At 39.8% G+C, this 21,718-nt stretch overlaps 3 protein-coding genes across 6 annotated transcripts; 1 reads left to right on the top strand and 2 right to left on the bottom strand.

Annotated features, from left to right (window-relative positions):
* Positions 1 to 6,580: 6,580 nt before the first annotated feature.
* LOC116263308 (alkaline ceramidase-like) lies at positions 6,581 to 9,989 on the top strand. 4 transcript variants are annotated; one of them, XM_031643000.2, is made up of 3 exons: positions 6,581 to 6,764; positions 7,012 to 7,278; positions 9,256 to 9,989. In XM_031643000.2, the coding sequence occupies exons 2-3, from the start codon at positions 7,022 to 7,024 to the stop codon at positions 9,767 to 9,769; spliced, it is 771 nt and encodes a 256-aa protein (XP_031498860.1). In that variant the 5' UTR covers positions 6,581 to 6,764; positions 7,012 to 7,021; the 3' UTR covers positions 9,770 to 9,989. The 4 variants fall into 4 exon arrangements, with proteins under 4 accessions (XP_031498860.1, XP_031498859.1, XP_031498858.1 ...); XM_031642999.2 differs by having other exon boundaries at positions 7,004 to 7,278; XM_031642998.2 differs by having other exon boundaries at positions 6,582 to 6,764; positions 6,971 to 7,278.
* A 1,491-nt stretch (positions 9,990 to 11,480) lies between these two features.
* LOC116263438 (vesicle transport v-SNARE 13-like) lies at positions 11,481 to 15,018 on the bottom strand. Its single transcript, XM_031643208.2, has 6 exons — positions 14,610 to 15,018; positions 13,929 to 14,076; positions 12,736 to 12,794; positions 12,462 to 12,647; positions 12,056 to 12,226; positions 11,481 to 11,848 (listed from the first exon to the last, which is right to left on the bottom strand). Exons 2-6 carry the CDS (start codon positions 14,020 to 14,022, stop codon positions 11,696 to 11,698), a joined length of 663 nt encoding a protein of 220 aa, XP_031499068.1. The 5' UTR covers positions 14,023 to 14,076; positions 14,610 to 15,018; the 3' UTR covers positions 11,481 to 11,695.
* A 1,519-nt stretch (positions 15,019 to 16,537) lies between these two features.
* LOC116263136 (NPL4-like protein 2) lies at positions 16,538 to 21,088 on the bottom strand. Its single transcript, XM_031642740.2, has 2 exons — positions 19,822 to 21,088; positions 16,538 to 17,000 (listed from the first exon to the last, which is right to left on the bottom strand). The coding sequence occupies exons 1-2, from the start codon at positions 20,809 to 20,811 to the stop codon at positions 16,740 to 16,742; spliced, it is 1,251 nt and encodes a 416-aa protein (XP_031498600.1). The 5' UTR covers positions 20,812 to 21,088; the 3' UTR covers positions 16,538 to 16,739.
* Positions 21,089 to 21,718: the final 630 nt, after the last annotated feature.

The following is a 21,718-nucleotide window of genomic DNA, read 5'->3' as shown; positions in this document are numbered from 1 at the left end:
TTGACCGTATTTTCCCCCTTTTCTCTCCGCTTTTTCTGACCTAACCCAATAAAAACTATTTTCACTAAACATTTAATTTTTTATTTTCCTTGGGCGTTCTGGTAATTCAAGGCGGCCCCCGTGCGGCGCGAGATTGCTGAAGCCCCGAAAAGGCGGAGAGATTCGGCGATTGGTTAGTCAAGCGGGCCCCACATGATTCCCCCCCGCTCCCCCCCCCTCAACTCTGCGCTCTCGATCTCCGCCGTCGATCGCTCGAGATGAACGACCAAGGCCCCATGTTTGACCATCCACGGCTCGACGTGCATGATCAACGTGTCCGTCTCCTTCCTTTGTGTTCACCAACTCTCCAAAGGCACGAGGTGGGCTTCGGTGGGGCCCGTCGCACGATCACGGTGCCGGATCCTCCCCTATTCTTCTATTATTGCACATAGTTTTCAAATGGCTGAGAAAAAAAACAGGAGTCCTTCTTCTCCCTCCCTCTCACTTCTTGGTTGGCTTTTTAGCCTTTAGAAGTGGAAGCCATGGCTTCTTTATTGCTTTTTACAGAGTTCTAATCAGTGGGAGTCACCTCCTCCTCTTTTGAAGGGTTTAGGGCGTCCTCCTCCTTCTAATTAGGCCCCTGTTCGTAGAATTGAAAGATCACGGCGACATGGTTGTTTTTCGTGGGGTAGGTGGCCCCTCCCACCAATCGACTAGCTTCATTCAGCCCCCGCACCGTACCTCCCTCCGCTCCATGTGAAGGGACGGACTTCAGTTCAAGTTCATAGCCGATCCACCTTAAGACCTTTCCTTTTCTTCACCCCTGTTGCTTTTCTTTTTTCTTTTCTTTTTTCCCCGTACTTCCATGAGCACGAGAGGATGGCATGGCAGTACGTATATGGGACAAGTTCGATATCTCATGGTTGATCAATGATCAGGTTTACAAAGTTCTCAATCACCACAGGTTAACTCTCAGATCCGATAGTCAAAGAAACTACAAGCTCTTAGGCGGGGGCCGGGAAGACGTGCTTCTACTTCGATGACCGCTGTAAGTGCGAGAGTGGGGAAGCAGCCGTGAAGTTACTGTAATCATCCCACTGAATCAGAAGAAGAAGAGGAGAAAAAACAGCGCACTAGAAGAAAGCAGAATCCGCTGTTTTCCCATTGCCTGGGAATGGAACAAAAAAGGAAGCTTGGCAGATTTTCAGAAAAAGAACATATCGTAGCTAGCAAGCAGTAACCATGTTTTTCTCGTGAAAAGATAACGAATCCATGAGTGTTTAGCGCTCTGCTCATGTCCTTAAGCAGCCTGAGATAAGGGAAAAGAGAGAGGGGCTTCCAAGTATTCCCCTCCCCACATGAGTCTTAGAGCTTGGTGAAGCAAACATTCCTTTGAAGTACTTTGCATGCGAGATCGAACCTGCACTTTCCGTCACACATGCGCCCTGAGTTTATGCGGGGGCCCGGCGCTCGGCATCTGCTGTCGGCCATGCTCTAGTCTGAGCTTCGACTTCCAGCCTTTTCTGCTACCATCTTGAACCAGGGTGGCCCATGGTCGATGCAAGCAAGCCCCACCATGGTTGCTTGTTAATTTGATGAAGCTTTCACCTCTCTTAACTTCTCGACTAACCCAAGAGGCCAACCCTGAAAGGTCGGGGCATAAAGAAAAAGCTTTAGATTCTCTTCTGGTCTTAAAATCAAAATCATTATAGATGTTGCCTACTTTTCATGGGTTTTGAAATTGCCCAATACATCGTGCCATAGTTGCAAAGAAAAGTCACATTGACCACATAGTTCAATTCGAGTGCCTTCTTCTCCAGTAGCCACACAGTAACGCGAGCCCACCGACTATAGAGTGCTCTCGTCAAGTACTTGAGTCCCACTCAACGCTATTATTAAGCACACAGTAGGTGGGGGCCGGGTTCCACGGTCGCTGCTGCCTGTGGCCGCATCTTGGGCCTGGGCCAACTACCCACGATCAATCCAGTTCTGGATCCAATATTAGAATAAAAAAAATACAATTTTCAATATAATTCAACATATAAATATAATTAATTATAACAAAAGACAAAATAAATAAATATATAATAATACTAAAAATTAAGTTAAAACCATTCATTTGGTCTTACAGTTATGGTTAACTCAAGGTGAAGCAGGTCGAATGTTCGGCTTGAGTCGAAGATCTCGGTCTCCATGCATTCAAGTCAACTATCAGGGGCTAAATGATTAAAACATGTTTTTGGAATGTTTGAGAGACGTGAATACAATTTTGACAAAACCTCATTCTTTCTTTAGAGAAAAAGAAAAAGCTTAACCCCCACAATATTCATAAAAAAAAAAAAAAAAAAACTCGGATTTGGATGTCAATACAAAAATTGAGTATTCAATATTTACAAAAAAAAAAAAAAAACTTGATTTTCACAAAACCAAAATTTTCTAAAACTGGATTAAATAAGGGTGCCATCCAAATACTATTATTCGAAAAAAGAAATATCCCTCGGACAGCCATTCATTCAAATAGTCAACTATTAAATACAATGGTGGATACTCAAAGGGCTTTAGCTTTTACCGATTGGAATTTCTTGCTTCAACTTTTTTATCACAAGCATCATATCATATCAGACCCATCCACAAGGCTACCTAAGAACCAGGCTGCCAAACTCGACACTCAATTTGTTCCCTCTTCTCATTCGCAGAAACTGCGGCGGGGCCAACATTGAATACATTATATAAGCCATCAACAACCAGCATCTCTTTTGTTCTTTGCACTTTGGTCAAGTGAAACTTTCGCTTTGAAGTGAAGGCTTTTTATTCATCTGTCTTTGTTCAATGGAATAATATATCGCAAATTCCCATCCTCATTATCGCAGAGCTGGAAAAGGAGCTTTGATGCTGATTCATGGTCGGCAAGACTACCTGATTTCTAAGATCACAATCCTGAGGATGACCCACCGGATTAGGCATTTGAACTGTTTTGCTAAGATATAAACTGATTGTTATGTCACATGTGATGCAAAGTTGCAGAATTCTACAAAAAGTTCTTGTCTGACATAGTTTGTTTCTTCTTCTTTTCCTTTTTCTTTGTCCTTTTAATGGTTTGTTTCAAAAAATAAGCAAACGCAAACCATAGTAATGACTTGACTATTGCACCGCATCTTATTCCCATTGAAGCCGAAAGAGCCATGGCCTCACCTCAATTTAAAAAAACAAAAACATGTAATTTAAAAAAAATCATTTAATTTATATAAAAATTTTAATATTTTATATTTTAATCCCCATAAAAATTTTGAAACTACGATTGGAATTTCGCTGAACACCTCCACAGAGGTGGTCATTTGTGAATAAACTTCTCAAACAAGATTGGATTTGTCATTTTTTTATATGCTGGGCGGTTCTTTACCAATCAATCACCCATTAGTTAGACAGCAACTTGTAATTTTTATCTAAGAATGATTCAAACGACTAATTGAAGATAAATAGAGTAAATATTAATTCAATTGACTGGAACAACATGACAACAAAAAGCACAAAGCCAAAGAATAAGTAGGTTGCCGATTTGATTTGAAGACGGCCGGTAGTGGAGCCAGAAATTTTGAATCAAGAGGTACTCATTAAGAAACATTGAACCCTTAGAAGTATATATATATATAACAAATAGTTGAAAGCACCACTATATAAATTACTAGTTTTTGTAGAACCGTGTAAGCAACTGCCCACACATGGCTCCACTGCCGACGCCGTATTGTACCCTAATGTCAATAATTCCTACCAAAAAGGCAAATGCAGGTAGGATGATGGGAAATGGCGTCCATACATACATTCGACCGATGAAGCGAAAGATTAATCATGCCTTGTTTTACTTTCTTTATCTATTGCTCTTCTATGTCATCGCCTGCCTTTGTTGAGTAAAATAATTCAAAGTGACAATCGTGGTGGCTGCTTTGAATCATGGAAAGAGCGCTTAAATTATTGCGGCGAGAGAATAAAACAGCCCTTGGCTTCATCGCGTGTAAGGATTTGGCTTAGCATGAATGTCCAGAAAAAAGAGTTAAGTTTGATTCTCCAAATCTTTGACGTCACAAGCTTTACTTTGTTTTGATCTATTACAATGTTCAGCATGGATGCAATGTATATTAATAACAAGTGTCGTGAGTAAAACTTTTATTGACGTTTCTTCTTTCTAACTTTTATTGATGTTTCTTCTTTCTATCTTTATTGATGTTTTTTTGTGCTTTTGAAAAGTTGATGCGGGCCATTTTGTCTGTAATGCATGTTTCTCTGTGCACTTTCGACGTTACCAGTGGGTCCTGCACCAAATTAAATAAGAAGCTACATTGTGAGGATGGATAGGTCACCTCGTGTTTCATACAAACATGTTGCAGGTGGATGAAGATGGCACGCCAACCACAACATGTGGTGTTTTGATTTGTCAAAGTGCAATAGTAGATAGTTCTTTTACCGCCGCCTAAAGAAGATCAATAGAAGTCTATTTCTTTCTTCTTGTTCAGGGTTGTTTTGTTTTGGGTAGGAGTGAACAAAGACTCGAGTCGTTAAAGCTTGGAACATGAACGAGTTCGAGCCGAGTTATTTGCTTAACGAGTCGAGCTCGAGTTCATGAGTCGACTCATTCAAATAATCGAATTGAGTTGGAGCTCAATACGTAACTGCTGAGTCGAGCTCGAGCCTTAATTGAGTTTGTCGAGCCTTAATCAAGTCGATATATTCAAACGAGTTTACGAGTTTATCGAGCCTTAATCGAGTGGAGCTTGAACTCAACTGAATATCAATTATATTTGATCAAGTCGAGCAGGTACTATTCATTTTTACTAGAGGACACTTTTAGCTGACGGAGTGTACTGTACCAAGTTATGAAACATCTCTAAAACTTGTGGGTGGAAAGAAAAGGTGGCTTTTGCTTCTCGCATGCCACCTACAGCCAAGAACGTTTTTTATTTATTAAGACAAAAGTTCCTTTCCTATTAGAATATGGGACATGGGAAGTTGCATCTTAGAAATCCAACCTTGCCAAGTACATGCGCTCCATTTAATTTGTTCAACCAGCAACAGGGAAAGGGAATGAAGATAGTGATGACAGGATGTGACTTGTTCGAATAAAGCGCATCGGCTGCATGGGGACGCTACCTAACTACACGTGAAACTCAATCGCTCGCACTTTGGTGAGACCGCAAATTAAAAATCCAAACCAGTTTGAAAGGTTCCTGTTAAAGATCGATCTGCCGAATAATGGCAGATATAACAATTTCTCTATAGAACAAACCACATATATGATAGTGGTGCACGAAAGTTGACGAGGGAATAAGTTGTTTTGCAACGGGGGAGCTAGAAATTTCGGGCGGCACATGAAAATTAATTATGAAGGGAATAATAAGTTGTTCTTAATGGCGGAGCTAGCTAGAAAATTCTGGCTGATGGTAACTAATACTTCAATAAACAATTTCCATGGACTGAGACTACCCATGAATTCAGTATACAAGGAAAAGGAAGCCATGTAAGATCCAAATAGAAGAAATAAAGATTCAGGTTATGAATTCAGATATGATATAAGATTTTTCTCTTCATCCGAATTCAAGCATGAATTCAAATCTAGATATATAGATATCCAAAAAAGCAAATATGCTAGAGTATGCATTCAATTCAAAATCTGATCCATTAACATCCCTACCTGCGCACAATGACATTATTAAAACAACACTGACCTTCAAACTTTTGTAACAAAGGGACGCCACAGCCAAGCATCCATTTAGATTAGATGAAAAAATACTGTGGTGCACGTTCTTCAGATGTGCACATCAGTAAGAAAAAGTTTGTTCATGTGGGCTGACTACTGTTTGTTTTGGCTAACAAAGAATAAACCACCAACTTTTCTTTTGAATGTGTGTCGCGTGGCTCAATATAAGCTTAGAACTGGTAGGATATGTTAAGAGATTGGGTATGTGTTGGGAACTTGAGAGAGTGTTTGATAAGAAAAAAATATCTTTTTAGAACACATGTTGGAGAAACACTTGCTTGAAAAATATATTTCTTAGTGAAAGACACATTGTGTAATTATATCCATCATTTTATTATTGAGTTTAGAAAAAAACTGAAATCATATGATGAACAAATGTTCTTAAAACATATATGCTTAGGAACATGCGTTCTATAGCACAAAGTTCCTCATGTCAAACACTCTGGTTAGATCATACGCGGGCTCCTGACTACAACTAAAAGTGGTCATCACCATATGCAGGTATCTATACTGAATCTTTGACATTTATATATAATTGGTCAGATTTTTTTCACATTTCAGTCATGCATTGGAACATATTGCAATTCAATTAGTAATAGAAAAAATCCAAATTTCCTTTATCAGGTCCAATTAAACCGGTTCAAACTAGGATTGATAGTTCCATATATATACTGTTACTGCTTTTAGCCATTTTATATGTTTATAAAGAAAATAATTTATCGTTTTATGACGATCGATCGATCGATCGAAAATAACGTCTTGATTGCTTATTCTTAGACGGGGAGATGCAAATATTGCTCGTATCGTTTACGATACGTTGGCATAATCGAGGGCAGTGATGTAACTTAGAACTACTTTACCGATCCTCTCTCCCTCTCTTGCTATTGTCGCTCTCCCGCCCCCCGTCGATCTTAACCCTAATAGGGGCTTCGTCCGCAGGGTCGCGCCCCACCACACGTCGACGGGCGACTCCCGCGATCCGCTGCCGGAGACCGGTCTTCCACCACCGGAAGAAGGAGATCGAATCCGCAGCGAGGTCGGTCTCTGTCCCTTCTCTTCTCGTTTGCCTTCTTTCACTTTGTTTCGTTCCTGGCCTTTAGAGAAAGAAGGGGGATTGTTTTCTACTAGACGCTTCTTCCTTTCTCTCTCTAACAGAAAGCCCGTAAAGCGATTGACCTGTCTCGAGAGGGATCTCCGGGTATTGCCGGGGTCGATTGTTCTGAACTGCCCATCGTTTTTCAGAAGGTTTCTGATCCAGATGTGTTGAAAAACTAGCAAAACAGTCGGGGGAAAATGGCGGAGACGGTGGTGTCCAGTTTCTGGGGACCGGTTACGTCCACCATCGAGTCGTGCGAGAAGAACTACACGCACTCCTCGTACATTGCTGAGTTCTACAATACGATATCTAATACACCTTGCATCCTTCTTGCGTTCGTGGGGCTCGTGAACGCCTTGAGGCAGAGGTTTGAAAAGAGATTTAGCGTTCTTCATTTGTCGAATATGGCGCTTGCGATCGGGAGCATGCTGTTTCATGCTACATTGCAACGCGGGTAATTTCTCATCTGTTTGAATATTTTCTCTTGGTCTAAATTATTGTTGATGGATGCAGGATTTGTGGTGAATTTCCGCAGTATAGTTACTCCTTTTTTCTTTTTCTTTTTCTTTTTTTTTTTCCAATGAGTTGATTTGCTTACATGCACATGGATGTATCTTTTTCTGCTTGCGTGTCTACCAAATGGAATCACATTTTTTCCCTCTTTTTTTTTGTTAAAGATGGATGATGTGTTGGTGTTCCCGTGTGATCTTTCATCTTTTTAATGATTGTGACATGTATGATGTTGTTCATTCCTTGTGGCGAATCACTGATTGTGTTGCTTATATTCATGTCCGAAGCATCATGATAACTACTCTACCTGATTGTCTTTACAGGTTAAGTGGTTAACTATGAGCTCCACCCCTATACTGTTTGTCCAGGAAGGCACATACAAACATGACATTGGGAGTAGCAATAAAATTTTAGTTACATGTCAGATCCCACGGGGTACTAACGATAGAAATTTTTGGCAGATAATCAGAAAAAACCTTCATCCTAGAATTAGAATCCCTCATAAAGGAGATTGTTTATATTAGTGGTCTAGCAGTTTCCTAGTTTACCCGATCTTGTTTTGCAGGTTACAAATTATGACTTGTATGTGCTGTTGGTGGTTATCACAATGTCATTTTCAAAATGCTGCACGTTTGCATTTCCTTGCATTGTTTTCTTCTGAGATTTGTCCATATTCTCAAGTCATATGTGTCCTATAGGCTATAGCCATAGTAAATGTGATACCCGGAATTGCCTTGGCGGGGCTATTAATCTTGACGTCTTGACATTTTCTTTGCTAGAGTTTGAAAATTCTGGTGTCTGAATTGAATATTTTGCATTTGGATGTTTGTGGTCCTCAATCTTGGATCAAGGATATGTGCTATTACATGTTCTCTAAGTGAAATATCCTATTCATACAATTTCATTCTCCAGGTGGTTAGTAAATGGATGAGCTGATTGTTCACTAGTCTCACTATGATTCCACATTATTTGCTGGTTAGGTTTTATAGATTATTCAGACGTTGAAATTTTTGCAAATAAATGCAGCTATGAACTCTTTTTTTTTTGTGTAGGAAATCTTGTAAATCATCCTTATTTTTTGACAAAAGCTTATAATTCCTTTATTTCTTAAAAGTAAGCAGCTCACATGTCTCCATTACTTGCGAGTTTTTTACTCTTTTCTTTTTTCCATATGTCGGATGTTATGATCTGATTTCACTATCATCAATTCCAGAGTTAGCTGTTGCACTGCTTTGGCAGGAACTAGAATCTGCTTGCTTTGCATGTCTACAGAACAGTCACTTTTTTATCTCATTCTTTCTGCAGAACACTCGCTGTTTATCTCATTCTTTCTGCAGAGGCTTCATGATTGCAACCCTTTTTCCCAGCGGCTTCTATCTTCATCTTCTAGATTTTTTTGCATGGATTTTGAGTATTTTTTGCAGCTGCTGTTTGGAGATAGCTGCTTTTTATGTTTATTTCTGATGTCATTTGGGGATCAAATGGCCATTTTCTTATTCAGGGTCTTGGAAAACTAGATAATTTGACTTTTCTCTTTACGTCATTTGTTTAACTGCATGTATTTTATATTTTATAATATACAAATATGTCTGCTTATTTAGATGGGTATTAGATTGGATTGAGAAACAACATTGGTGGCCCAATATTTTGGAAGGTTAGTTTGCCTGAATAAGAATCTGCTGATTAACTAACTGAGCTGTGTTGGGACACACAGTTTGTGATTTATGGCTGTTGGGATTTGATTTCCAAAGATTAGGTGAATTGGAATTTATGAATTATGGGTTAACATGTTCTGCTCGCTTGTTCATCTTGATCGATAGTTGCTGGAGTACCACTGTATATTCACAACTTAAGATATGCTTTGTCTGATACATTGATAGCTTACATGATTTTTTATTCCTTGATGGTTTCATGCTTTCAGTCAACAACAGAGTGATGAGACGCCTATGGTTTGGGAGATTTTGCTCTACTTGTACGTCCTCTATTCTCCAGATTGGCACTACAGGAGCACCATGCCGACCTTCCTTTTTCTCTATGGTGCTGCTTTTGCCGTAATGCATTCACTGTTGCGGTTCAACATAGGGTTTAAAGTACACTATGTGCTCCTTTGCCTTCTGTGCATTCCTCGCATGTACAAGTATTACATACATACAAAGGAGTTATCGGCGAGGCGGCTGGCCCATCTCTATCTGGCAACAATAGTACTGGGAAGTTTATTCTGGCTGCTTGATCGCATTTTCTGCAAGCAGTTCTCAAAGTGGAATATCAATCCACAGGGTCATGCACTATGGCATCTTCTTATGGGTTTCAATTCTTATTTTGCAAATACTTTCTTGATGTTTTGCCGCGCTCAGCAATTGGGCTGGAACCCCCGGATTCGACACTTTTTGGGGCTCCTCCCCTACGTCAAGATCAACAAAGCCAAGACACAATGATCCTGGAAGAGGATCATATCCTGGATTCTTAAAGAGAGATTCTGTTTTCATATTTCATTTCCTTTTTCTCTATAGTTGTCTCCTTTGGCAGGCAAGCGGTTTTTCTTTTGTAAGTGAGGGGTAAGGAAACTGAATGTTTACAGGCTCACTGTTCACTTTTAGGTTTCCATGTAAGCCACTGCTGCTTGTGCTGTATCATATTATTTATTTGTGTTTTTCATTTGCAGGGACTGAGAATATTTTGTCTCGTCGCATTGAAAGCCGGTTTTACTAAATCTTTCAATTTTCTTGATATTTCGGAGGGTCATATCCTCGTTATTTCTGTTCAGAAATGATTGTGTGATATTGAATCACTTGAATGGTAAATAGCTCCTGGTTCAATGCACAAGGAATAGTGGAAAACCATATAAAGAAACTTTAAAACGGACAACCGATGGCACTGTCCCTCCCTAAACTACTGAATAATATCCCCGTGCCCAACTGCCCACCTGTCGATGTCATCAGTACCGCTCATGGGAATCAAACCCAAGGCGTTATGCGTCTCCTGCCGACAGAATCATCAAAAAGTTTTCTTTTATTATTCGTTACACATTTTAAATCGCCTGAACAAGTATGTGAACTAAAGAAGAAAAGATGCGAAGATTCAGTTATTGTATGTGCTTCATCGTCCATTCACGCTTTAAGTAGTTAGTCTAATGAAATAACCGACACGGCAAATGGTGGGAGGAAAAAGAAGATGCAAATATTAAATTAGACCTGAAACGAGTGTCTGCACAAATAGTTGCCATAGTTGCGGATATCGTTTCGAGGCTTTGGTCTGAGATGTAATGTATTTGTCTTATTCGACTCTGACCGTCCACTGCCCTACTTGTTAGAACAGCTGACATGCGTCCATTGCTTGTTAAGTTTGCTGGTAGGTGCAAACAAGACGTGTGAAGTACGTATTCCTTTTTCATGTGAAGAACGTATCGAACGCATTCCCCCGATTAGGCAGAACAGCGTGAACAGAACACGGCATCTTATGGCCTAGAGATGTTTTGTTCCATTGGCACTAAACGTACTTGTGTGTTCCAAAACTAGTGGGCGGAATCAACTGGGGTGTTCGTCCTTTTATTCACGAACTCTCCCAAAAAAAGCGTGACGTTTCGGCAACAATTCAATCAATAATATATGCTGTTCATAGTGATACGATGCGTCTAACTTTGCTTGGCGGTGTTTGCAGTTCATGTTCCAATTTTATCCGATGTCTCGAAAGAGACGTTTGTAGTTCATGTTGAGTTAACGACTTCAAACACTGTCGAAGCACGTTTTTGTCACATTACATTATTATCTTACAAATCTCTTTAGCTGGACCAACACATGTAAGTCCAACTAACCATAAATAAATTAATTATGTTATAACTAATGAAACCTTACTTTAAAGTGGTGCTAGTGCTTCTGGGTTGTATAATTATGAATGAACAACAGCCTGTATAATTATGTTATAAAAAATTTAATTTATTCGCCAAAAACACGTACTTTTTAAGCTTCTCTTAAAACTTAGGTCTCCTCATCAAAATCGTCTCCTCGGTCGGCTGACAAATAGAATGATACTGAAAGTTGTTTAACGGCCAAACGCTGTTATAGGCAACCAAGTGCAGGTGATAGCCAGATGCCAACAATAATTTATTATTATATTAGATGGTGATATCCGTTTAAACAAGAGTCAAGATACAGAAAAATAATAATAATAATAACATGCAAATTTTGCCTTTATTGCTCATGAGAAAGCCAGGCCACAACACCAAACCCTAGCATACTAGAAATAAGACATGATTGCAGGGCACGAGGACAAGCTGATGCTTACAGGAAATCAGAGACATACTAGGAAATCTCATAGCAGCTGAAAAATATCAAAAGCATTGAGATGCTATGCCGTAGTTTTCATTAATGGGTAAGCTTAAAATACAGAATCAAAATAATCACGACAACCAGAACTGCAATTACGGTGCCAATAATCCATTTGTTCCTGTCCATTCTTCTTGACATGGCAGTCAAAATTTTTCTGCTTTTACCAATGTTGTCATCGACACCGTGAAGCTGTTACATATGAAAATGAAAATCAGAAACACCGCGTTGGACCATAATGAAGTCAGTGAACAAAGCAACCACAACAAATCTCCTTGTTACAGGACTCTTTCTTCTGGAAACTAGTGAACTGTGAAACTTAGATGCACCATTCACCTATTCTCCAACCAGCTTGTCCAATAAAATTACTAATTTGAGGGCAAACAAAATTAAACATACCGTGCCATGAGCATGTAACAATGACTGGCGTTGTTGGTGAAGGTCTTGGAGAATTGAAACACCAAGCTCCTCAGTCTCTAGCATCGTCCTTCTGCCTTCTCTGATGCGTTCACTTGATTGGTTTAGTCTCTCTGTTGACTGAAGCAATCTACTTCTTTGATCAGCTGACACCTAAAGCATGCAATCTCAAAGAGTCATTTGGAGGGATATATTGACAGCGTCGGGAGATATTGGAGTATCCACAACATTTACTACACGCTATATATGGAAACATGATAATAAGTTAGCTCCAAATGTACCACAAAGAAAGGGGAAAATAGAAAAGGAGAAATTCTGGGTGGTGACAACTTTGCACGAACTATATAATCCTGTATGGATCAAAGACAATTTCTGCATGATGCATTACCGTTAAGGCATCTGCCATGCCCGACTCTAGAAGTTCATCTCTTGCAGCCTGAGCATTAGCTGATGTGATCTTTTTCATTTCACCTTTCAGGTTGTTTAAATCAGATTTATATTCCCTCAACTTCTGAAGTAGCATGGCCTTCACGCTTGGCTGTAAACTTCTAGCCTCAAGGTCCATCTTGCGGATCTGTGCATATTGGTAGATGGTTAACCAATATGAAAATACAGTGGTCCTACCAATCAATCAGCTATCATAGAACTTGACTCATGCCTACCAAGCCGTCTGCTTCATCAAGACCAGTTTTTATCTCAGAAATTTTTTGCTTCTTTTTCTCTGCAAAATCAAAAAATGTAGGAGAGAAGGCATGATGGACAGATATCCAAAATAAAAAAAGTAGGAGAGAAGGCATGATGGCATGATTATCTTGCTGAACTGCCACAGAAACAAAATTGGATGACTAGAAGAATGAGGAAGGTGCAAAAGGTAACAAAAACGTTGCTCTTGGTTTAGCAATTGGCATGCACAAAAGAGGAGCATTCTGTCATCATGCAATATTCACTTCAACTCTCTTAGCCAGTTGGTCACAAATAAGCCTTAATTTCTATATCTTACTGGTATGCTGGTGGCAACTACAACCCCTTAAGGGAAACACTATAAAACAAAAACTATAATTATCGGCAAGCATAAAGTTCATACATTTTCCATATCCTTATGTAACTTCCAGACAATCTGCAAACAGCTGCCTGGAAAAAAGAAATGCACGAATTGCTTGTAAAACTTGTTTTGATTTCTCGGAGGCAAATTATGATTGTCTGGCCCCTTCTCATGAAACAGAAACACAAACTGATTGAGACATGCGATTAGTTTTATGTTTTTCTCACCAATAGGAGACTAACTTATGAAGACACAGGCAGGATCAGATTAAAAAAGCCATTAGCGAAGCATGGGTAGTAACATGTTAACCATGCCTTGAACCTCTCGATTACACATTGTGTTATAATTTGCAGTTTGAACTCTTGAGCGTTATTGCATTATCTGCTACAACGGGTCAACTCAATGTTCATCAGTAGGAAGCGTACACCACAGCCGAGATGAATTCACCGAGGCTGGACTCATGAACCTCATACATCACCACACTGGTCTGGGAGGTCTGGGACATAGATGTACCAACTTGGGATCTCGTCCATGTTTGTAGCTGAACTAAGTTCAGAACTTTCTAACATGCACATATTATGTGCATTAACACAAAACTTTGATTTCTGGAAACCCAAGTAAAAGTTCATTGCACAAATTCACAATCTTACAGTAGTATGAGATAACTAGTGTCTTCAATATCCCCTAAAATGATTAATGCAGATTGTTCAACATCCAACATGGCACCCAAGACCCACCCCGTTTCTGTAAATGCATGTGCATATCCATGCGTGCATGTGCAAAATAGAGTAACAGGGGATATTTGAGGCTCACCTCCATCAAGTAGACCAGCAGACGTGCACTTCTTAGTGAGATTTGCAGATAGTTCACAGTATTGGCGCTCGTAACCTTCAAATACCTGACTCATCCTGCCTTGTCTTCTACTACACTCCTAACGCCCTGGATGCGCAACCAATATGCACTAAAAAAAAAAAACCACCATAGAGATCAAAAGGAAGGTCATAACTATCAAAAGTAGTATTGATCGGCTAAACCGTCATGATGATCTATCTATATGTACACAAACACACGCACGCGGAATTCGCACCTCTTGCGGCATGAACCAACAAACAAAAGCGCACCAATGAATGAAGTAAAAGAAGGTCGAAAACATTACGGCGATCGTGTGATCAGATTAAAGAAAACAGAGTCCCGGTAACGTAATCGATCACGTCAAGAATCAGAACAAATCATTTTTATAGATGGTCTGATTAACAATCCCATAGAAACAGCAAAGAAAGGACAGAAAACTTCACAAGAAGGGGACCCTACCGATCAAACAGTCCCGAATAAGGGAGAAGAAAAACAAAAAGCAAAAATCTATCTCTTCAAACTCAATAAAAAACGAACCAGGAAAACAATTTCAAACGAGAATACAACCTTAAGAAAAACCAAATGGGGAATTATGCTTCTTGCATAAACGAAATGGCAAAAGGGGCGAAAATGGATAATTACAATTGAATGCTGAGGACTCCGTAAAGAAGCAACGATAATTAATTGATCGACTATCGGCGGGCGTGGGCGATCCGCGGCAGAAGAGAAACCGCGAGCGAGCGAGAGAGAGAGAGAGGGAGATTGCGGGAAGTCAGGCCGCTACGCGTCACAGATAAAGACGATCAAGACCCGCATCGATTTGGAGTTGCCAGGAAAACAGGCTTTATAATTCCAAACATTCTAGTTCGACGCGAGTTTCCAAGAAATTAAAAAGGAAACGCGAATCTAAAGATGGAGGTTGTGTGGACCAAAAAACTGAACATTCGTTAACATTCGAGAATTTTCAAGCATGAAAACAATTACACCCTAAGCCAAAGGGATGGGATGCAGTGGGACGGGCTTCAGCTGTCAGACGAGCAGTCATGGTTCGATTCTCACAATTCACAAACGCCACCCTTTTGTGTAAGCGCAAGTCAAAGCGTCCTTGCTGGAGTTAAGAAGGAGACATGAGGTTAGATGTACTTCCTGCCGACTGTCTCCAATTTGTGGTCTGTGTTTGGTGTCACCTGTTTGTCCTGATCATGCGTTTGATCAGCTGTAATGTTTTGCTATTCTGTTCCTGCTTGTCCCTTCTCTTTGGAGTAAGTTGTTGCACTCGGGCGTATGCATATGAAATGTCGACTTAGGCCGTTCATCGTTTATTTGCTGTGCAATGATCTTACTTTGCTGTTACTTCTTGCTCCTCAGGAGTGAAAGACTGCTACTTAGTTTTGTCTTTCTGAATCGTAACTGGATTTCCAAGTTTATACTGTTGATGTCTTGAATCTTGACATTGGTTCCTTTTAGTTTTAGAGAATTAGAAGTAGTTTCATCCCTGATGCAGGATCCTCTACCATTCATGGAAAAGCAGAAGGCAGCCTAGCTGGATAACTCAGTCGCCATCATCATCAACTCTGGCAATCAACAGTCTCCAGCTTGTACTGTGAGCACAAGGGCCCCGTTTACATTGTTAAAGTTGACGCATTATCGACGTCCAGATTATACATGGCCCGGTTGGAAGGAATCTGGCGTGCACAACATTTTTCAGATGCCTCGACACACTACTGACAACCCGCCAGCGAGAGGACCTTTATCTCCCACTGCTGCAATTAGGGCCAGGGACGGTTGAGAAATAATCCAGTATTCCATTTGAATCTAAGTCAAAGTAATTGGATTCGACCAGAAAAAATTGTTATCAAATTCAGACTTGGTATAGGATTTTACTTATGTTTGTCCTTATCGGGAGAAACGGATGGATTGGAATGAATGAGAAGGTGCACTACGAATGAAGAAAATCCAGGGATGGGTTTTGAACGACGCTCATATAGGAATTCTCTCTTTTTCTTTTCTTTTTTAATTTTTAATTTTCCAGTTTCACTTCAGATTTCTCAACAATATCTGCATGAGAATTCTGAAACATGACCCCTGGAAGACCCCGCTGAAAACCATTAACCACCAAGACAAAAAAAAAAAAAAGCATTAAAGGCACCACACCCAACTCAACAAGCCACACGCGACCTTCCATATATCACAATATGCTTCCATGTCTCTCAAACAGCCTCATGCAAGGGAAAGAAGAAGGAAGAGACCATAAATTCACACAGATACAGTAAAGTCCTCAATAAGATCTATGTTAATGCAACAGGTAAGCACCGAAGTAAAATATTAATCCGCCCATCCTTTTTGCATCAAACATCTTTAATGTGTAGACAAGGAGGCATCGATTCCCAAAAGATATTAGCAACTTGCTTCAAAAATTTGGGGACTGTGTATATCATTCTATCTACTTGAAACAAACATGAACGTGCCGCCAGAACACATGCTCGGATTGGACGCTCACCACCCAAAATGAGGTAGCGAAACAAAAGATCATTCAGAAATTTGAGAAAAAATCACACACGACAAGATCCTAGGTTCAAGCGATTCTCTTTACCATTTTTGTGAATAAATATCCATAATTACACATCCAAACTCCTCCGAGAAAGAGCTCTTCACATGTAACTAAGCATCTGCTAACCACAAAAGAACTAGAGGTCATGCTGGGATTAGTTTCATCATGTGGGTCGTCCGAAGTTTCATTCTGCCATGAGAACACACTGAGAAATAACTTGTTCAATTCCCACCAGCACTAGCCAACGACTCAATAAGGAGTTGGTATCCTTCTGGCACAGGCATCTGTGCCTGAACACACTCAGCCAATATCGGGACATCAGACTTGACATCAAGACACCTAGCAAGAAACAACAACAGGTGGAAATCTGAAATCCGCTTCACAAATGAAACATGTTTGACCCGATCAAGATGGTTCCTCAAAGCTCTCATGGTCAAGGGAGTCATCCTGTTCTCAATGGGGAAAGTTGATGAAAGGGGACCCTGCAAATGACAGCAAAATACTCAGACAAAAATAGAATAAGAAAAGAAGATAGACTATTCCATAACCAGTTGGCCACATATCAGTTACATATTTTCATTTCCTTTCGGTGTTTTGAATATGTATTTGCTTCTTCCTCTATCTCTTATTCCCTCTTCCATTTAAGATATCTCGTAGAGGCGTGTTGATTATGCACATATATTAATTTCTAACTAATTTCCAGTGCTTTTATATTTTATGAAATTTTTTATGTATTTGGTAAGATATCTCGTAGAGGCGTCTTAACCACAATTTTTTACCTTGCTGAGGTAGCCAATATACAACTTGGCACAATATCTGCCGACCGTGAGGGCAATAATGTGGTTAAGACAAAAATAGCAAGTGACGGTTAAGTGATAAGATAGGCATCCCTAGGGGTTATCTTTCCCATAAACAAAATCTTGAAGTTGATCCAACTAGAAAGAATTTCTTCTGGAAGAAGTCAGGGTCTGAAGAGTTGGCATCAGTTTAAAAATGAAATGAAGAAAACATATAGAGGCAGAGAAGAAGACATGCAGACAGCAGGATCAAAGTAATAATGGTACAATGTAAGTTCCATGTTCAGGATTTGAAATAGCGACTTAGCATCTCGGGATATCACTTGACAATAAAAAAAGAAGAATCTTTGAGTTGAAAGATACCATCAGGGTACATGTTATCCGAAGAATCTATATCAAATGAGGCCAGAAGAAGAAAGTCAATAGTAATACATGGGATTGCTAAGAAAGTCAATAGAAAACCTTTTTGAAGAGTATGCTCATGACCAGATTAAGTTAGGAGGAAGAACTTTATGTTTTTAACTTTTCCCTCCTTCCATTAACCTTAGAGTAATATACAAGAAATAGGCAATCTCATAATGGGCATATCCCAGAAACAAGTTGTCACAGACAGTTCATGGGAAGAATGAAGAAGAATCCTAGGCTGCTAACACCAGAAAGTCACAACGACAGAACCAAAATGGTCATATTTTCACAAAATTGCTCAAGATCAATCCAAAGGAACTAGTATTCTGGTTGCCAACTAAAAAACTGCAGAGCTACTACTACTGACTATTATTAAGTTGGTGAATCTGGTGACAATCTATAGAAGAGTTTCTGTAAAAGAAAAAGAAAACACCCAAATACCATTTTGATAAGTACCTAAAAGTGCAACAAGTACCATTGCATTATATTGAACAAACCACGTTATTTTCTGATGAAAATATCATTATATACTGCAGTGTCATTTTTTAGCAGAATATGACTCTCTCTCTCCCTCCCTCCCATGCATTCACAGGAACACACAGAAGCACATATTTTGTACTAGACCCATCTTCCAAAATAGAAATTAAAATTTCCTTAAAAAGTAATAGTTTTGATAATAAATATTGAAAATGTGAATGGACATACATTACATGCATGCAAGCAAAACATTCTCTCCTCAAACTCTAATTTTGGATAATAACCATGTCTATAAAAATTGCATACACTTTGCTTTTATAGTCCAAAACTTAAATTTTACCCTAACTTTTTTCTTGTACCAAAAAAACCCAATTTTGAAAGAAGTTTACAGCTGATATGTTTCTAGTTTTTCTACTTTTAGCTTCCATCCATGCAAAGTTCTTTCAATTGCGAATGTCACTGTCATGACACGAGTTGTCTGGTGGTTGGCTACAGACATGCTCTTTCACAAAGCAAATGATTTCTTTATATGCTTATCATCAGAACAGCTGAAAACTGTTAACCAAACATTAAACAGTTTTTAGATGATGAAAAACTATAATAAAATAGACTACAAAAATGTAGTAAAACAACTCATCTGTTCATTATTATTACATCTGTTTTCTAATGATCGACTAAGGAACTGAATAGAGACATAGAGAACAAAGAAAAATAAGCTGCTCCTATATATTAGCCTTGAGAAACTACACATGATAAGTTTTATATAACCATGCCAGCGCTTCAGAAAAGCCAGGTTGTAGTATCAACAACAACAACAGGATGCTCTGTCTAAACCCTCTGTTATTTGATGCTCAAGCTAGGTGTTGTCCCCACATTATATTTGAAACAGAAACCCTTGGTATAGGACAGCAAAATTTTGACCATCCAGCTATCTTATTTGATAATGACAGGATTTTGTTTACTAATTTCATAAAAAAGACCTCCACATTTTATACACACTGGGAAGGGATGGCGTTTCCATTTTTTGTTTAGCAAATCATAGAAGTGCAAGAAGCATGACTGTTGAAGGACATTGATTGAAACCATATAAAGATACAGATTAGACTGATCATCTAGCAGAGCGAAGTCACAAAGAAAGAAAGAAAACATTATAGATTCAGGTTCTTGGGGTGAATGCATCAAATGAGAATGTAATTTGTGATATGTTGCAGGTAGACGAAGCATAGACATTAACAATGTGCTCCAATGAAGTGTCTAATAGATTAAACGCTGTTTCATGAAGCTATCGAAAAAAAGCAGTATTTCCTGGTTCTCCATAATAAGAAATGATCATAAAAGAAAGTGCATGTGACCAGGTAGAACGGAAAGTAGATGCACACTGTTCGTTGTGAGTCTGAAATCTGAATAAAGGTCGTTTTAAGAGGTTATCAGGACATCAACATGACTGTCCGAAGCTGTGTGAATTTAATTCAAAATTAAACATTAACTAGAGAAGTAAGCATGAAAAGTAAAACAAGAACAAAATTCAATTATCAGCTGACTACATGCTCGTCCCTGGCTCAACCAAGAAAGAGAGATTAAAAAAACAAGCAAAACAAGGAGCAAATATAGCAGGAGGGCTTACCTGGTGGTCTAAAATCTTGACAACCACCAAGAAGAAATCATTATCCACGTCCCTTGTGTCCTTCCCCGCGATGACAACATCCTTCTTCATCCTTGACAGCTTAGGATCGAGATCCGCACAATCATCGACGAACCAACCATCCTTGAACAACTTAACACATTGATCACTCATCTGAAAAGCCTCAAAATGCACATCGGCACCCCCATCCTCGTTCACCTCCAGTTTCACCACAGCAGTGACCCATTCCTTCAATTCATTCTCACCATGGAGCTCAGCCGACTGTCGCACTTCCACATTCGATAATGTGTAGTCGCCCTTCGTCTGCCCGACCGTCTGCGTGAAGATAAACCCTACCCTCCTCATCCCCAATCCCATGGCCACCGCATCCACCCGATTCTCTTCATCCGGATCCCTCAACAATATCAAATTATCCTCAGTCCCCTGCTGGGGAGGCTCATATATGAACTCAACGGACACGTTCCCTTCCCCATCAACGGTACCGTACATGAATCCACCTCGTTTCACGGCAAAAGCCAGCGCCTCATTCACGTAATGCTGGAACGCATTGGCAGCGTCTCGATCGAACGAAACAGAGACGCAATGCGGCGTCTCCTGCCGCGTGATCCGCGTCTGCCGAGCGATCAGATCGTCTATGGTCATCCTCCTACCGAAGGAGCCGGAGGCGCTGACGCGCGCCACGCCGGAGACGGACCTCTCTCCCTGGTAGTAGAGATACACAATCGATCCATTGGAGATGCCCAACGACGAAATCGGCTTGTTGGGATCTTCCATATCGCTGAATTGGCCATTGTTGAGTTGCGATTCTGGGCTTTTAACCAGCAAAAGGTCCTTGTTCAAAGAAAGCCTCTGTTGGTTCGCGGGAACCCCAAGTTGGTGCTCGATAAGGGATTTCAATTGCGAAACCTTGCAATTGGGGTTGTCTACCTTCACCCTCTCCAATCCATCCCTACTTCTAACTCTGATCATCATCCTAACTTTACCACCGATAACTTTATCTATCAAACTACTCGTGAATCGGAAAAGAACAGCTAACAATTCGAGAGAAAAAAGGAGAAAGCCAAACCCAGAAGGAGGCAGCGGGTACTAACCAAGTCGAATATCGAGACGGAGGGGCTTCTCTTTTGATCAGCGGGTGGAGGGGATTAGGGGTTTTATATGGAGCAGTCGGTGAAGAAGAATTGCTTCCACCTCAGGGAGATTCTCCTTCTCTATATAGGTTTCGACCTCTCCCCCACGTCACCGAGAAAGGGAAAGCCAGCGAGCAAAAGGAGTGCTGGAGAATCAATATCATTACGCCAAATGCACATAACTTTTCACAAATGACATTTTGGTGCTCCTGCTAAACAATCTGTGCTAATGAAGGAGCTTTTTTTTTTTATAAATTTCGCGATTGGTCAAGATGATATGTGAAAATAGAAGCATAAAAAATAAGTAAAATAACAGAATCATGAAAATAAAAAAGGAAAGGTAAACGTTAATGAAATTTATTTCTGCACTTATAGTAACTTAATAATGTCCATGCCCACGTACCCGTACAAAACAAAAAATGCATTGAGTGTGAATGAAAAATAAATTCTCCCATATAGTAAATTAAAATATAGTTTTCATAAATGAGAAATAAGTTTCTCAATTTTTTTTAGGAGTAGAAAGCTTCTGGATGGACTGACCGTTTGAGAAGATTAACTTAGCGGAGAATTTGGTCTGCGAGATAAAGATTGAGCGGAACATTCAAGAAGACCGCCGACCGCGCTTGCCTAGATAAGCGGTTAGTTAAAATCATCTGGGTGAAGTTGGTGGTAGATAGATTTGATGGATAATTTGTTCGAGATAAATTGTCTCATCAATAGCCTGTCGAAACAATTGCGGTCCGCTCTGA

This window comes from Nymphaea colorata, chromosome 10 (genome assembly GCF_008831285.2).
Source record: "Nymphaea colorata isolate Beijing-Zhang1983 chromosome 10, ASM883128v2, whole genome shotgun sequence".
Classification (NCBI taxonomy): Eukaryota; Viridiplantae; Streptophyta; class Magnoliopsida; order Nymphaeales; family Nymphaeaceae; genus Nymphaea; species Nymphaea colorata.
The sequence above is the reverse complement of the archived record's forward strand: the minus strand, read 5'-3'. Positions and strand labels throughout refer to the sequence as shown.